At 43.2% G+C, this 18,386-nt stretch overlaps 1 protein-coding gene and 1 long non-coding RNA gene across 2 annotated transcripts; one reads left to right on the forward strand and one right to left on the reverse strand.

Annotated features, from left to right (window-relative positions):
- Positions 1 to 4,008: 4,008 nt before the first annotated feature.
- On the reverse strand, positions 4,009 to 13,739 carry LOC118417452 (ATP-dependent DNA helicase Q4-like). Its single transcript, XM_035823015.1, has 8 exons — positions 13,710 to 13,739; positions 13,164 to 13,401; positions 12,538 to 12,736; positions 12,051 to 12,105; positions 11,913 to 11,961; positions 6,572 to 6,749; positions 4,940 to 5,087; positions 4,009 to 4,206 (listed from the first exon to the last, which is right to left on the reverse strand). The coding sequence occupies exons 1-8, from the start codon at positions 13,737 to 13,739 to the stop codon at positions 4,030 to 4,032; spliced, it is 1,074 nt and encodes a 357-aa protein (XP_035678908.1). The 3' UTR covers positions 4,009 to 4,029.
- On the forward strand, positions 8,695 to 10,881 carry LOC118417054. Its single transcript, XR_004831310.1, has 3 exons — positions 8,695 to 8,888; positions 10,214 to 10,323; positions 10,685 to 10,881. It is a non-coding gene; the product is annotated as an uncharacterized LOC118417054 (long non-coding RNA).
- Positions 13,740 to 18,386: the final 4,647 nt, after the last annotated feature.

Consider the following 18,386-nt stretch of genomic DNA (forward strand, 5'->3'; position numbering starts at 1 on the left):
ATACATAGCATGCCAGATACATGTTATATAGATACAAGTATGGTTAGCGACCCAGCTTACTTGTCCGACACGTTACCTGTTTACGTTTGTCTAATTTCTATTATTTTTACAACGACCTGTGGAGCCTGGTGGAGGCAAATACTCCCATACGTGCCTCATACGGACTTAAATATATACGCAGGTGTGACCCCACCTTAAGGTCTTGTTTTTAGTGGGAGATCTACAACTGAAAGTGGTGAAGGCTGTACCTAAAAACTGAGCAAAACTTGAACTCAAAAGACTGAGAAGACAGCACAGAGTTGTCTTTCTGGGGCTCTTATCTTGACTTTGCAAACACAGACTGCTGAAAATAAAATACTGTAAATGCATTGAAGTTCTCGGAGATTTAATTTCGCAGTAGCGGGAAAAAGGACTTTTCGCGGTGGTTTTAAGTTCGCGGTAGCAACATGCACTGTAGTCTCTTACTGCTATGGAAAAATGTTTGCTGTAGTTTTATATTCACGGTGAACCGGGCACCGTAAAAAACGTGAACATCAAACCACTGCGAAAGTTGTTGCATTTACAGTATGTCCTCCAACCTCAGCCAATTTTCGCAGCATCTTGTTGACCGTCCTACCCTATAATTATCGTCTCACTGATAATGACCCTTGACGCGCTGCGGGTTAACCGTCCATACGGCTGAGCCACTGCCAAAGGTCAGGTGTGACAGTGCGCCCGCTGCACCTTGCATTGTGCGATAATGGCCCTGTCCCTACAAGTAGGACACAGCTTTCTAGCAGGGAGGGGCAGCGGACATTCTACAGAGTCTAATAGAAAGATATAACAGAGTAGTACAGACACTATTTGGAATCGCGTAATTAACGTATCACCCCACCCCTGGCTTACAGCCAAGGCTAGCGATTAGGCCAGGACTAGAGTACAAACGATCAAGAATATCATAATAGAAAGATATTTCATAGCAAGCACTTACCAACAAGCTTTAGATCAGCTTCTACAGGTGTAAAGGAGACTGACAACCTCAGGGCTTTGTGACAGACTAACTTTGATATTGACGAACAAGAAAATTGGGACATACCCAACTGATTGAAAGCTACACTGTTGTACTGGGTGAGTATTTCTGGTATCAAGTATTTGTTGATATCTTGTTCTAGCAGAGAGGGGCAGTCGAGCATGACGTTCTATACTCTCCAAGCAGAGGTGAGGCTCCAGCTGTTTTTTTGAAAAACATTTTAACAACATACACACAACTAAAGTTCAATTAGCTTGGGGAAGCTTTCGAGACGAACTCTGTCTCTTTGTCAACCCGAAGATCTCATCTAGGCTGTTTTTTTAAACGTTTTTTAGTCGTTTTTATCGAGCTTTCTATTTTGTATTTTATCTTGTAGGTTTTGACAATACAAGATAGTACAAAATAGAAAGCCCGATAAAAACAACTAAAACAACGTTTTTAAAAAAAAAGGGCGGAGCCTAAGGCCATACCAATTTAATTTGTTGGTTCTCGGATTTCTAAAAATATTTTCCAAAAACCCTCAACTGGAAAAACACAATGAAAACAAAGCCTGAGGACCAGGCTTGTGCCTTTGTGCACTCAGTTTTATGAGGTGAATATTGCCACTTTCAAGTTTTCCTCCCTACCCTCTAGCTTTATGATGCCCACTTGCTATCACTTTTAAAAATCCGAGAACCAAGAAATTAAATTTGTATGGCCTAAACTCTGCTGAGTGTAGACATCCTACAGGTGGCTTCAGAGATGCAGAATGGACACTCCCTCATTTCTTCAGACACCTTACCTGACACAGGTGAATCACCTGGACACCAGACAGACTACCTGTTCATCCCACCTGACATTTCAGCACGTCAGAGCTCACCTGCCGTAATTACCTGGGTGTTACCTGCACAAAGGCGCACTCAACCGATTACCTGTACGTCAGGTACACACGCAGGTGGAGCTAAAATAAGACGCAGAGATTTTATCTTGTTATTGAAGTCGTTATCAGAGACATTCCTAAAAGAACACAACTGACGTCAGGTGACGTTACCTGTGCCCACCTGTACGTCAGGTATATACGCAGGTGGAGATAAAATAAGGCGCAGAGATTCTATCTTGTTATTATTGAAGTTGTTATCAGGGACATTCGTAAAAGAACACAACTAATGTCAGCTTACGTTACCTCGTTACCCACTTGAACGTCAGGTACATAGTTTATGCAGGTGAAGCTAAACAGAGACAAAGAGATTTCCTTATCGTGCCTTTATCAAAGTTCTTATCAAAGACATTCCCCAAAGAACACGTCTAATCTCAGCAAAGATGGCTGTACAGGTTTGACTGTATTCACAAACCACAATGAAGACTTGTGTGTTGGCAATTCAATATTTTAATGTCTTTGTTTCAACAAGCAAAACTACAGAGTTCATACCAATAAGTCCTAGGATTTCTTGTATTTACACACTAGACCAACATTGGATTTTAAAAAATGATATCCCTGTATAAATGTATTTAAAAATGCCGTCTACTTGGCTTGCAACAGACACCACGGAGTGAACTGTATCATTCACAAAGCTCTAAGACATACAAAATGTACATCCAGTAGACCGTTTCACGCATATGCACGTAACAGTACAATTGCAGAATTGTTGCCTGGTAGACAAGCATGTTATAGCTGCCGAGTCTCTTTTGTCCTCTTTGGCAAACAGAAAGAGACAGAGACGAGAGAATTAAAGTCCTCAGTAAAAATTTGCCCATCCGGGACTCATCCTCCTACGCAGGGACATCCAACGGCGAAACCGCCTGTCTGGATGTACCCTGCTTTCTCAACCGTCACTCTCAGTTCCTGTGGACGTTCCCCCCCCCCCCACCAACTGTCAGCCGATCAGAGAATAGGCCTTTCAGTTTTCGCAAGGGGTCTCGCATATATATGGGTAAGTTCATTAATATTTACAAGCATGGCGGTCAGGAACTAAGGGTGACGGTTGAGAAAGCAGGGTATATCCAGACAGGCGGTTTCGCTGTTGGATGTCCCTGCGTAGGAAGATGCCAGGACTAGTCCGAGCCGGCTTGGACGGGCAGTTCGAACGGTAAGAGTTTGGAATAGGAACGGTTCGGGATGGGCCGTACGGACGTTCATGAACCGCAGGAAGTTCGGCCAACGGTTCCAACGGTCCACAATGGCCGCTTGGACTTGTCCGGACAACGCCACAGGCATCTTCAGGTACCCATTTCCTCACATCGTTATCCTGATCAGTTCCTCCGTAAGGTAAGTTCTCCCATCTTAGGCCCAGCCTATAGGCCCAGCCTATAGGCCCAGCCTATCTCACATCTTAACTAAAATGAGGTAAGTTATTTCATCACTAAAGACATCTTTATGTTCCTCACATCCTGATCCTGACCAGTTCCTTTATTTTATTTTAAGATAATCAGATCTTCAGTAAGCTCTCCCATCCTTTAAGACGTGACACATCTTCAAGTGACATCCTCACATCCGGATCCTGACCAGTTCCTCCACTGCCAGCCTCCGCAGCTGGTTGAAGTCCACATCCAGGTGGCTGCGCCAGTACCGCCGGTCACGGCCCCACACCTGGTAAACAAACTCCAGTTAGAAGCTCTGAGGAAGGTGTCTAAGAGCATTCGAAACATAAGCAAAGTAAGTACCTACTGGTTGTGTAATAAGAATTCTCCTATATCCTATATTCTACCAACATACTAGTACATTTAACCCAGAGTCCTGACAGGTCCGAAACCAGCAAATGATAAAAGGTTAACATTTCACAATGTAATGTTGTTAAATGATGTTATAGCTTGATGTTAAACGTGTAATTTATTGTATTATGATCAGTAGATAATAAGTGTTAGTATGACAACGCTTTGCAAATAGCAGTCATAATTTATTGTATTCTATGGAAGAGAACTCCAGGAAGAGTAGTGGTTGTATGTCAACACTAATAGAGATTCCTTGACAAACAAACAAACACTACCGACCTGTGCTGGGTAGCAGGGGCTGGTGATCCCGCGTTAACACTAATGGAGATTCCTTAATAAACAAACAAAGAAACAAACAAACAAACACTACTGACTTGTGCTGGGTAGCAGGGGCTGGAGATCCCGTGGAAGATGCGAGCGATGGCTCGTCCAGTGAAGTTCCTATCGTGGTGCAGACACACGAAGCTACGGATGTCCGCTCGCACCTGGCCCTCGTTCTTCAGCGGCACCTGGACAGAGACGTCAAGGGGTTTAACTTATGTGTCTGACAGGAAAGCTGTACGGATAGAACCTAAATGTCTATGGTCTGGGGGGAACTCTGTACCTTTGTATATACAGTTTAGTTAATATGTTAATCTTGACCTTGAGAAACCAAGAAGAAAACATATTTTGGCCTGCACTGAAGAAGTGGCATTGTCCTCACCTGTTCCTCCCCACAGCTGTCCGAAGAAACGTTGTGTCATGGTGCAAATTCTTCCTTCTAGACTTGGTGATACTCACCCGGACTCCAGGAAGAATAGTGACATATCAGTCACTAATGGAGATCTGTACCAAACCGAACCAAACCAAACCAAACCTGACCCTCTTGCTCCTCCCCACAGCTGTCTGAAGAAACGTTAAGTGTCAGCTCCTTCTCAAAGTACCCCTTCAGTAGGTTCAGAACCACTCCGGGAAGTGGAAAGGACCTACTCTTTTTTATAAGTGTGGTGGGTTCTTACTCTCCAAGCAGAGGGTAGCTCCGGCTGTTTTTTTAACGCATTTTTAGTCATTTTTATTGGGCTTTCTATTTTGTTATTTTTCTTGAAGAACGTTAGGTTTTGACAATACAAGATACAATACAAAATAGAAATAACGATAAAAACGACTAAAAAACAGCCAGAGCCTAACCTCTTCTTGGAGAGTAGTGCACATGGGTTCTTAGATGTGCTTGAGTTTGGCCTAAGAAGTGGACTTGTTCCTTACCTGTTCCTCCTCCTCCTCCTCACAGCTGTCTGAAGAAACATTAAGTGTCGGCTCCTTCTCGAAGTACTCCCTGAGGGTGACCTTGAGCTGCTCGCTCCTTGCCCGGTCCACTTCCTCCGCACAGTGCCAGAACTCCTCATGTGACACGCTGAGGGGGGAGGGGGGCAAGAAACACTTTCACATACAAACAAGCATGATGCTGAATCTTCAGTCTACCTTGTCCCTCCAACAAGATGGAAGACGCTCAAGGGACTAGGTAGGTAAATAGGTAGGCTGAGAAAACATAATGTGAAAATGTGACAATGCCTTCAAGTTAGTAACTCTTACTCTGTCAGCGCCTGGATTAAGACTGCCAAATATCATGAAGTTCCGTCAACCCTTTCCCGAGTTATTCCCCTCTAAAGGGATGATGCAACTACACATGCCTACAAATTTTGGGAAATCTTGTCAAACAGATGCTCTCTATCCTATTAGGCTAGCCCCTAAGGCATCGCCAAAATGTGACAATGTCTTTAGTAACGCTTACTCTGTCAGCGCCTGGAAGACTTTGCCTCCTTCACCGGCGTCTCTAGGGCCTTGGTGGAAGTTGTTTGGGGAGCTTCGATTCACGATTTTATCCGGGAATACGCGGCAAGGGAAAATATGGGCCGGTACACTTCCCCCAGTATATATTCCTCTCTCCCCCCCCAAAAAAAACAACTTCCGCCAAGGCCCTAGAGACGCCAGTGAAGGATGCTATGGAAGACTGCCTTGAGCTGCCTGGAGACATATCTAAAAGCAATAGTAATATTTTTCCCGTCTCAACAAGCAAATTTCCGTCCTGGGGCAGGGGGACTGTCCTTGGGACTGCCCTGCTAAGTAGGTACAGTAGAAGCCAGTTAATTGCACAACAGATTAACGCACACTTCTGTTAACTGCACGGAATCCCCAAATCCCAAACCGGTGCGGTCCAGCTGGGTAACTTTGCATTATTGGACCAGCCTGATAATTGCACGAAATACGCTGGCAAATAGTGTGTACAATAAAACGGCTTCTACTGTATATAGGTAGGCTACGGAAACATAATGACTGTGTAGATGCCTCAGGGTTAGACAAGTCCACTAGCCCTCGTCCAGGGCAAGTGAAAATGCTGATCGGGCAAGCGCGTGTCATACTTCACTTGCCCGAATGGGCAAGTAAGATTTTTCCATTGAGTGAGAGTTTGATATACTTTTCACTTTTTACAGTCATGACAGTCTTGACATTAAGCAATGGTCGACATAGAAGAATAGAGGCAATGATAAGAATTCCATTGCTGGAAGTGAAAATGCATATAATAGTGACATTCAAATTTTGGGCAAGTGAAAAATTGATTCGGGCTAGTAAATTTTTTATGTGCCTGCCCGATAGGACAAATGAATTTTAGAAAACTTGTCCAACCTTGTGCCTTAGTAAGTCTTACTCTGTCAGCGCCTGGAAGACTGCCTTGAGCTGCCCTGTTAAGTTGGTATATAGGTAGGCTAGGCAAACATAATGTGTAGATGCCTTAGTAACTCTTACTCTGTCAGCGCCTGGAAGACTGCCTTGAGACTGCTCTGCTAAGTAGGTATATAGGTAGGCTAGGGAATGTGTAGATGCCTTAGTAACCCTTACTCTGTCAGCGCCTGGAAGACTGCCTTGAGCTGCCTGAGCTCCGTCCGCTCCTGAGACTCGACCCGTCCGTACAGGAAATCCGACACCTCATCCAGCTGATCGTCCGTCAGGTCGCCCGGCGCCCGCAGGAGGAACGACACATCCGTAAACTCCGCCAGCAGGCCCGTCCGCTGGTAACCTGCAGTGGCGCAGAAGAGACCCCTACTGATTTTGGAGAAAACTACAGTTACCAAAGCTGAGATCAACAACGCCAGAGAAAACAAGCATGGTGTTTATAAAAACACAGGCGACGAAAGGTTACGATTGAATAGTTGTTTGTTTGTTTGTTTTATTTAGACCTCTGCTGTCATAGACACCCTTTGTCTCTGATATGGACTGTCTGTGCCTTGACAGTTTATGAATGACCTTAATTGTACACGGTGCAGTGCATGGCAGGAACTATTACACAGAGTGTGAAATAAAGGTATCGGGTAAGACTAAATATCCTAATTACTATAACAATAAATGCTAGCATAAATTTCGATATCAAATTTCAATCGAGCGGGGATTATCATGAGTGTCAGTATATTTTCTAATAACATTGCTAACAAAGCTGTCTCCTATATTTGCCTATTTTTGCGTTGTGCCATTGAAGATAATTTATATTTATATACATTCAAATCTGTCTGTAGCATCTAGTCTTTTAAAATCTGATCTACTTGATTCGAGAACTGCGAATAACTTACGACGTAACGTATTATATCTAGAATAATCCACGACGAAGTGGAAGTTCATTTCATATGGATAAAATGTTGGTTTATTAGGGGATTAATCGCCTCATGGCCGATTGACAATGTCACAATGGTGACCCTAAGTAGCCCATTGAGAGTCCCAAAGCACAGACTGCCAGACCAGCTGTAGGTCATCTGGAGCGAATTACAGCCCATTCCAGTACCGTGCCCTCGGGGACATCTGTGTCTGTTACATGTAAATCATAACACTCGCACCACCTGTACAACTGGAACCCGAGCTCAGGGGACAGTGTTAAACAGGTGCCCACTGACAAGCTTAGAACTGGGAGTTCATGGGGACATCGATCTGTGGAAACTTTTCACTCGCACCGCCACCTGTACAACTGGATCATATGCTTAGGGGACAGTGTTTAACAAAACATTTACTAGTACCCACTGTTACGTTATTGTTGACGCAAATTTTACATCACTAAATCTAAATCTTACATTAGAATCTCAAATAGGCTATGCAGTAAAGAAGTGCAATATCAGCATGGTCAAGTGAGCTTAGAGTGAGTAAATCACTTCCAATCCACGCAGACAGAAGGTGGCACTGGTTTAAGCTGGTACTGACACGGCTGGGTACATCTAAGAAAAGGGTAAAACAACTTCAAGTTTCAAGCGATACAAAACAGAGCGGCCAGGATCACCCTTGGATGCGACAGGTCCAACGGGTCCAGAGACTCTTTACAGTTTACTGCAGATGCTAACGTTAGTGCCGTTAAACTTGAAAGACATGATCCAGCAGAAAACTTAGTGAATTTTCATGAGTCATGAAAACAAACCATCAGTGTCAATATGTAAACTACTCACAATGCAAGATCACTGTTATCAGACCAAATCTTCAGAAAAAGTTAGAAAATATCCGCTCTCTGAAACCCAGCACAAATTTAGATGCTCAAAACTGAACAATTTCTGCACTGAACGTCTAACACATGGAATAGTTTGCTGTAAGCAAATTAGATTTTGTCCCATTGTTCGTGGACCTAACGTAGACTTCCTACTTTTTGTGACTCTTTTGAAAAGTTGCTGTATATGATATTTTCCTGTGGCTGTGTGTTATCTAGATTTGTTCCATGGATATTGATGAATAAAGGATCACAGGAAGAATACAGATGCTATAGACATTGTAAAAGCTAATCGTGTCTCCAAATAAATTCATAGAATGTTACCAACATATAGATAGCTGTGTGTTAGTACTGTTATCAATTACCACACAAAGTGCAATGATTGATGACCAGATGGACAGACAGCTGGGCGGGGATTTGTGTGGAAAGTAGGTTGGACGTTATTTGTTGAGAGGAAAAGTGGGAGGAGAGAAGGGTGGACCTTATTGGGTGTTTGCATGTTAGATCAACCCAAAGGCGGAGCACAGAGATAGGGAAGAGCATTCGAGAACTTTTGAGTGAACACAAAAGACCCTCCAGTGATGGGAGCAGACGTACTGGATGGGAGCAGACGTAATCAGGCGTCTATAGTCTATCAGCGTTCAGGCAATCTTTGGCCGAGTTTTCTTGGGGACAGACGGACACAGAACAGCACAAAAGGTGAGTGATCATCATTTTCCAGCTTCATATATTACGTATCCTTGTAAAAACCATTATGTGGTTGTTTCTAATTGTTCTAGTTGCCTCGACGAACCTACCCAGGGTTAGCCTGCTTGCTAGACTGTTCTGTTTCTTCAAAATTCAAGAGCTAACTGACAGACCATCTCCTTGGCTGACATGAGAAGGAATTTTACCACAGACACCCCTAAGTTAGACCAATTAAAAATAGAAACTGTGCAATGCATACTCCCGCTTACTAGACAGGATAGCATGCTGTTGGGGGAAAAGTCTTTGTTCCCTTTGTCTCCCATGGCCAGCTGCGTAGCTTAACGCGTGCTAACTCATTAATCACTAGGTCAGGGGGGGGGGGGGGTGGCACACCTGCGATGCAGATGTTTAGCCGCATGCTAGGGATAGGGCCGTACCAAATAATTCTATGGATGCTATCATAGTGAGCATTGATTGCAAACGAATTTGTTTGCAAAAAAAAATTGTCACATTTTCTGGAGTTACACTTTAGGAAATTTTGTGTTATATGTCATTGGATTTGATTATGTAGGGGCGTAAGTAAAGACATCAGAGCCCACATTCCCCTCTTTATATGTTGAGTGTTAACATGTTTATCTTGAATGTATAGCAAGAATTTAATTTCGAATGAGGGTCACAGTCTTAGAACCATGTGTATGAGTTACAGTAGTCTGGTTAGTGAAACGTATAAATTCAAAATGATTTCAGTTTTGTTATTCTATGTACATTGACATATTTCCTAGAATTTCTTTCGCCGCACATGCGTAGTGACATCTGTGAAGGGCTTATATAAGATAGTTTGTTCAATGCCCAACTTGAGTACCGCACGTGTGCTCACGAAGATGAAGTCGAAGATATTTGTTACTTACCTTTGAATTAAACGCCAAGGGGTATCTTTAGCCAAAATATGAGAAAAAGCTATGATGTTTCAAATGAAAAGTTTGAAAGAAAATCCCTTCGGAAGGTACGTATCCTCAGTACACATTATTGTTTCTTTTGCAACTGCATGGGGCTGACCAGTACCCGTGATATTTTTCATAAAGAAGAAAGAGAGAGATCCGTCAATGACTCATCGTGATTTATGAAGAATGTAACATCATTCTGTCCAGAGCAGTACAGCCCTATAACAAAACAGAAACATGGTGTGCTGGGTGATATAGTTTTTTACTGGATATATCACTACATGCAATATCAATCCCAAACATCTTCTTACAACTAATGGTTTCAAATGTATGCAATTACTGTAAAGCCAAACGGTTGGGAGTAATTCCACATTTTTCTTTTTTTTCTCTCACAAGGAATTACAACATATGAAGGATGGGAAGATGACCCCACCAGACCCCACAGCTTGTCATGAGAACAAGTTACACAGACGGATGCTGTTCAAACAGTTTTCCTGAACAGCGAGGTTTGTTACACCATTGTTCTTATTGCTGATATAGTTTGAGTATCCAAAGTCATAGAGGTAACAGTGGGCAGAATGGTGGGTTAAAAATGGACCTTTAAAGGCACAAGGGGGCTTAAATGCACAAACATCGGGAGCATTGAAAACTAGTACAAACATATGAGTGGATGTTGGGTGTTGGTTGATCTATTATACTGGGCACTTAGTTTTTTCGAACCTTTATTTATTAATTATGTGAAAAAAAAATTTGACAGCTAAGCAATCTAAAGAAACCCATAGGGATTCATTCATGTTGACATATTGATCATGGAATATGTTTGTGTCCGTCAACTATACCTAACCTGTTCTATATTATTTCTTTCAGCTCTACAAGGCGACAACGACAACGGTCACAAGAAATTAATAGTTGAACTTGGACGGCAATCAGATTGATAGTAACCGTAGCTTTACAATGCATCACAATCTATCACCTCAACGAAACGGAAGTCAATGCACATGTAGTCAGGCTTGACTCTATAGTTCCAGGAATTTTGTCAGCATGCAAACAACTTATTATACGGTCAACAGAATTACAAAAGAAATGTTTTGCTTGAATGTATTACCAAGTGTCATTGTTATAGAAGTAAATCCAAAGTTATAAGAATGACGCATCTTTGCCATGTTCTGCCAGGTTTTTACATTCTCTGTGTTTGTGTCTTGAGATATGGTAAAAGTATATATGATGTGTATGTTGATGAAATAAAAGGTATAGGCAATTGTGTGGATCGTTTTTTTTAAATGAGTAGTCTTTAAAATGTGGACAGTCATGGCCATTTCTGCTTTCTACAAACATCTTGCAGATAAAAATTGTTTCAAATCAGATTTAGTAAATTCAAAATACGACTGTGTTCACAGGTGAAACAAAAAAACGTATGTACTTCAAACATTAAAGCTTTAATATAGTGTTCCTATTTCTCTCAAAGAACACCAAAAGAGCGATTGAGAGTTAAAAATATAAATCTCAATTTGCCAGAATTTGCAAAAACAGAAAAACGTACTTAATGCATTGATTATGACAGTGTTTTTTTGTGTGCTGAAAGAAACAAATTGCACGAAACAGTAATGTGACGGTAAAATACCAAGCACAAAGGCCATTTCTGTTCCGACAAAAGACCAAACAGGCAAAGGCTACCTCAAAACCAATTCCCTAGGGAATGCATTCGTGCAATTTTTGGAATATTTTCAAAGCGATCGTAATACTGTAGAATGCCTCCGCCCCTGAGGCGTCGCCAAAAAAACGCTTATAAATGTTTTAGAAGACTACTTAAGAGCACTACTAGAGAGTAGGTCGTCTGTACCTCACTTTAGAGAAACTGACTGAAACTGAAATGTGTTTATGTGGAGAAGACTTGATGTAAATGCAGTATTCGAGGCACTCTGAGGTTTACTGAGACCAGGCATTGTCAATTGCTGGCTGGCAAACTTTGAAAATGAAACCCTGCACAAAAATACTAGTACTTGTTGAGCATTTCCAAGAGAGACTCCTACCAATTACAGCTAGAACTGCAGTTTCAAAAGCACAGCCTTAGAATTTGTTTCAGGTATTTCCCCACCTCCTGTGTTTGTCCTCTTCCACTTGAGCGCCCGGATGTCTCTCCGTACATTCTCTTAGCTCCCACCCCATCCTGTCTGCCAGCTCCACAACATTGAACTCTAACCTGTGGGTACAGGGGTTAAATGTTAAAGGTAACAGGCTCCAGGTCCCACCCCATCCTGTCTGCCAGCTCCACAACGTTGAACTCTAACCTGTGGGTACAAGGGTTAAATGTTAAAGGTCATACGCTCCAGGTCCCACCCCATCCTGTCTGCCAGCTCCACAACGTTGAACTCTAACCTGTGGGTACAGGGGTTAAAGGTTAAAGGTGACAGGCTCCAGGTCCCACCCCATCCTGTCTGCCAGCTCCGCCACGTTGAACTCTAACCTGCAGGGTCAGAGATTAAAGGTTAAAAGTGACAGGCTCCAGGTCCAGCCCATCCTGACTGCCAGCTCCAAGACTTGACCTCTAACCTGTAGCATCAGAGTTTAAAGGTTAAAGGTAATTGGCTCCTGGTCCCTGAATCTTGAAACAGTGTACAAGAAAAAAATTTCGTTAGACATGGTCTATTGGTGCTGGATAACACATGGATACCGGTAAAGCTTAACAGTGAAACAAGTTTAATAGATTCCCCCAGCCTGACCTGTTGCTGGTCGAGTGGTCGACTCCCTTCTTCCTCTCCATGGCAACGGCCGCGGCGATGATGGGGTTGGTCCGCGCCAGTTGCCGTAGCAACCCCGGCCCCCCGTAGAACTGGACGGTGCAGAAGGCTCTGATTGGCTGGAGCACCTCGATCCACTTCCTCTGGTGCAGTTCCAGGTAGCACAGCAAGGTGGCGATGCCTGCAGATGCAAGGGGAACATGTGGATGAAGGTTGGACACCCAGGAAAACAAACACAAGGTAACTGTTGCTCAAGCAACTGGATAGTTTTGGAGCTGGTCATACATTTCAGGTAGCATCTTTCATCAGTGACTGAGGGAAAAAACATGAACAACAAGAGCACAGATTCAAAACATCAGAAGCCTGTAAATTGACAGAACCAAAGGCTTGGGTCAGCCTACTGGATCTCAGGTCTTTGCCAAAATACAAATGTATATGAGAAGTACTGCTAAATTTAATGTTGAACAGAGGAAGAAGAAATGAGGCAACAACACATTTCTTTTCAAAACAATAAGTGAAAAAAACAAGATCTATTTTGAGGCAAGTCGCCTGATGGCTTATCCATTCAGTATTATGGCTCCAATGAGCGTGAAGGTCCCATAGCTGACCTTCCTCTGTCATGTCCAGTGCCTGCACAGCTGCCTCTACAGGCACTGCCACCACATGCCCAGGGCAGCTACAAGCCAGGGGGGCCTCTGAACTGTCTGCAGTTGGATGGATGGACACTGCAGAGGCTGTGTTCTGGTCATTGTTCGGACAGTCAGGACCAGTGGAGACTTGTGCAGGGCTGTTAGCATCTTCAGACAGCATGGCGTAGTCTATACCGTCTTCTTCAAATTCTGCCACCTGTAAGAAAGGTCAATACATTTTAACAGTCAAGCATTCTACAGCAAAGAGTGTTCTTGTCAATACATACAATCTGAATATTCCTGAAATGCCATGCAGGTCCCAATGTTTTGCACTTGGGAAAGGCATTTACTTTTACCACTATTTCCTCACTTGCCTCGGCAGGTCAAAATGAGTACCTAGCTTCACTTAGGGACATAAAGCCGGCAACCCCAAGTTTGACGACAGCCACACCTAAAGCACACTAAAGATTCCACAGCTCTTCTGAAAAAAGACTAAGCATCCTTCCCTGTTAGAGTGGTTCTAACCTTACTGTACGATTTTACACAGCTAAGCATTTACTGTGCAAAGCTCAGGTGTGTTGCACCTCTAATTCGTAGGTGTGTGCAACCAAATATGCCAGGAGGCAAAATTTGCTGGTAAAAAATTTCCTTCTTTTTTTAAAGTAACTATGACCTGCACCTGTGCAGCTCTCTCTCGTTCCCGTTGCTGTCGTAACTTCTCGCGACACCGGCAGCGCGGGAAAACTTTCCTCAGCAGTTTCTTCACTGTCGTCCTGTCAACCGAGTTGCCGTAGGTGTGGCGCCGCAACTCACACAGGTCCGAACCCTGCAATAAACAATAACAAATGAACAACAACAAGCAAACAGCTTAAGTCATTAAAGTACTTGTGACATTTCTAGCATGAATTAGGCCTACGTCACATTTCCTAACCGGGTCCTGCCCGGGCTGTTTGCGGAAACAAAAATGTAAGTTTATGCCAATAAGTATGCCGTTGAATTAGTTTTGGTCCGTTTGGGGTTTCTGTTGTCTTTATATTGTACTTTTCGTTCCCCAAAACTGCCCAGCCGGGCCCCTTTGTGGAAATGTGGTGTTAGCCTTTGTAGTTTCAATGAAAATTGCTAGGAGTCTCTCTTACATCAGCATTGAGGAAGTGGTGACAGCGCGAGGGCTCCCCATCCAGGGCTCGAAATACTTTTTTCTGCATACCAGCACTGGCGCAGGTTACATTGAAAATTACCCGCACCAGACAAATTTTACCTGCACCACTCTGAATGTAGGAAGTATGGATCATACTAAAATTGTTTAGAAACCATTGCTACTTATTCTTTTATACTTTATAGGTTGTAACGGTTAATGCAGCTAATAACAATTCATATGTACCTGCATCATAGGACATATATGTATAAAACCCAGTACATGGACCAGTGCAAGTTAGGTGCAGGTAGACACCAGAAATACCTGCACATCTCCAATTTTACCTGCACTAACCTGCATAGCAGGTGGTATTTCGAGCCCTGCCATCCCTCCCCGCCCTCCCAACCTAACAACTTTTAAGAATATGAAAAATGCCTGCAGTTTCAATGAAAATTGCTAGGAGTCTCCCTTACATCAGCATTAAGGAAGAGATGACAGTGTGAGGGCTTCCCATCCCTCCCTGCCCTCCCGATCTCCTGTACATAGTTCTACAAAATTTCAAAGAAGTAAATTGTGCCTCTGCAGTTTCAATGAAAATTGCTAGGAGTCTCCCTTACATCAGCATTGAGGAAGAGATGACAGTGCGAGGGCTTCCCATCCCTCCCCGCCCTCCCGATCTCCTGAACGTAGTTCTCGAAGCTCTTCGGCATGTTGTAGTGGATGATGGCCCGCACGTCGGACTTGTCCAGCCCCATGCCGAACGCGACCGTTGCCACGACAATACGCAGCTCTCCCGACATGAAGCGCTTCTGGATCTGCCGACGCTGAGCCGCGGACTTCCCGGCGTGGTAACAGTCAGCCAGCCACTTCACCTGGGGTGGGCCTTTCTCTGTAGGGGGCAAATGGAAATACATTTCAACCAATGAGGTTAAAAAAAAACACAACAATCAAAAGTTCTGCTGCAGACTAACAATGTGACCTGTGTTTTAGAGTTACCTTGTACTGTAAATGCAGAAAAGAAAAACAAAATAAATGCAGAAAACACCAACATTTTTGCATTACAGTATGTGACTACAGTCTCGAACTAATCTTCTGCTAAATTAAATCCCCGCAGACTTAAATGCATTTACAGTATTTTTTCCTCCTCTCATCCCTTGAACATAGCCTTTGGTTCAGTTCAATCAGTTGCCCAGATGCAGTATGTGTTTGGGGAGGCGATAACTAGTATCTGGCGTTCAGACGCACTGTCCAGTCCATCTCAGGCTGTTCATAATAAGCACATGATTCATACAGTGCAGCCCTCAGGTGACAAACTGTGCTTAATCCCTACTCAAGGTAATAGGCATCAATCTTAATCCGTCAGGCCACCTGTAATCAGCGATCCCTCCAGGCATGTGTCCTTTTCCTGGGTTTAAGTTAATAGTAAGAATGATCCTAATTGACCCAGCTACAGTCAACCCTGTACTAGTGAATACCTCTACAAAAGGATGTGGCCACCAATGTGGCCACTCTTTGGGCCCTTATTTTTTACAAATTTTCTATAAGCATGAAAAAACAACCTGTAAAATCCTGACTATAGTGAGCATCTGGTAAGTGTCCACATAAAACAGATTTTCCCAGTCCCAAGTAGTTAGTCCGTGTAACACAAACTCCACTGTCCAGGGCTGTAACTGGCCCCTCCCCGGCGGATGTGTGGCGGACTGCTATAAGCAACGTTTAATCAGGCTACCAAGTAGTGTCCTTGGGAAAATTTTTGCTGCATTCTCACAGAAAACAAAATCTTTAAATTCCACAACAAAATTGCACAGATGCAGAGCTTCTCTCGGCTATAGACTCCCTATGATTGACAGCTATCACTATACAGGTGGGACATTTAGGAGCAGACAAAGGTGCCAGCAGGTGTGCTGAAGCGGATACACCTGTTCTCGAGGAACACCTGTCGGTCGTCGCTCATGCAGAGAAATTGCCCCAGATTGCAAACCAGCGATTACTGTGACACAGCCGCGTTACAATGGGTGCCTTTGTTACTGGTGTACCACTGGGCTAACTTCACAATAGCAGGGCTCAAAATATTTTTTTCTGCATTCCTGCACTGGTGCAGGTAACATTGAAAATTACCTGCACCAGACAAATTTTACCTGCACCACTCTGACTTTAGGAAGTATGGATCATACTAAAATTGTTCAGTTGCTACTTTTTCTTTTATACTTCATCAGTGGTAACAGTCAATACAGCTGAGACCAATCCGTATACAGCTACATTAGAGGACATTTATGTATAAATCCCAGTACATGGACCAGTGCAGGTTGGGTGCAGGTAGACACCAGAAATACCTGCACAGCTCCAATTTTACCTGCACTAACCTGTATATGCAGGTGGTATTTTCAGCCCTGAATAGGATCCCTACTTCCTGAATTAGAAACAAAGAGTACAGTCTATGTTATCATCGCCAAATGTGTTTAGATCATTTTGTAATGGACAGCACATGAGCTTGACTCTGTAAACAAGAATTTTCTTCTAATTTTGCAGTAGCTTTAAAAAGGGCCTGATCCAGTGTGTGGGTTGTTGACTCAGGACCTGGAGGTGCTGAGTTCGAATCCATCACAAGTCCTTACAGGTAAACAAACAAACAAACAAACAAACAGGTCCTGATGTTGTTCCCTTGGGAAAGGCACTTTACATCTATTTTGTCATTTTGTTCATTTGTAAGTGTGTACCTAGATTTAGCTAGCACAATTAGAAAATGGATACTACTACTACGTGTCGCGGATATAGGACAGTAAATGGAGGTCTCATGTCTGAGGAGAGCCACACCTCGAGCACGTTAAGGAGCCAACCACACTTATGGAAAGAGTAGGGGTCCTTCCCGGTGTGAGTGGATCAAATAAATCTGTCCGGATATGCAGCGTGTACTCTTCAGTACAAACCTGGTGTGTTATGCCATGAGGCAGTTTACCGGGTATGCAATACAAATAAACACATCAGGGCACTAGTACAACAATGTACTCCAGCCATCACTGAACAGAGACGGTGGGCGTTATCTATAAGATTCTTTTAAGAAACTTCCTGGCACGTTTGACCAATTGCTGAATCCGCAAGATCATGTTAATAAGATCATGTGTCTGCAACTCTGGCAAGTTTACTTTTCTGAAGTGGTAAGTCATCAGTACTGATCCTGAAGAAGGCTACAGTGGTCATTGAAAATTTGATCCGTGTCTGCCTTTGTAAGAAAGTGTTGGAAGAAAGTTTAGCATTGTAGTTGTACGTACTACAAACGAACACAATCCCCCAGTCCGCACACTGGTCAGTACACTACAGTTCCACCTGTTCCCACCCAGACCACCTGTTGGTCGTCACTCAGGCAGAAAAAACAGCTCTGACCACTGGTGATTACTGCCCAACAAGTGTCACAATGGTCTCCTTTGTTACTGAGGGTTTGTTTTGGGTCTGCGATTGTGCACTGTTGCTAATAGGATTCTCCCTAATATACTAAATACTAATCACAGACAAAGAGACTGTTATTCTACCATCAGCCCAAGACCAAGAAGGAGGACTGCTTATTCTGATTTCAAGGTCTCACAGTTTTATATTCTACAGTACCAAAAGGCAGCAATTATAATTAAATTTGATTCAATGAATAACATCTTCAGGTGACTGGAGTGCTGAAAAAGTGAATTATAGTAAACCATCCAATTTGCAAAGAGGATGGGGATTACACTATATTTCTATATCAGGTCTACAAAGTATTTTATTCACTCCAAAAGAAAGATACGATTTCATCCCTCCTTGGAAGACTTCTTCAAATACGGAGACACACTGTATCTGTATCTGTATCTATATAGCCGGTATAACCGCCATTCGGCGTAACACACACGCTAGAACCTACAGTCTTCTGTGGCTGTACAAAGAAAACTGTAGAAGGGCTTCATTTGAGAAATTTTCAATCTAGGCCCAGAATGTGTCCTAGAGAATTATAAAATTTCATGTTTCGTGGCGCAGCCGTTATTGTTACTTTCTGAACGATTTTCGTGTCGACTACGTGCAATTCGGGTTGACGGTGGCCATCG

Source organism: Branchiostoma floridae, chromosome 6 (genome assembly GCF_000003815.2).
Source record: "Branchiostoma floridae strain S238N-H82 chromosome 6, Bfl_VNyyK, whole genome shotgun sequence".
NCBI lineage: Eukaryota > Metazoa > Chordata > Leptocardii > Amphioxiformes > Branchiostomatidae > Branchiostoma > Branchiostoma floridae.

Coding starts and splice junctions, on each gene's coding strand:
- LOC118417452 (XM_035823015.1), bottom strand. CDS start 13,739: ATGCTTAGCTGTGTAAAATCGTACAGTAAG. Junction 13,402..13,709: donor GTGTAAAATCGTACAGTAAG/GTTAGAACCACT, acceptor CCTTTCTTACAG/GTGGCAGAATTTGAAGAAGA. Junction 12,737..13,163: donor ACTGGACATGACAGAGGAAG/GTCAGCTATGGG, acceptor TTGCATCTGCAG/GCATCGCCACCTTGCTGTGC.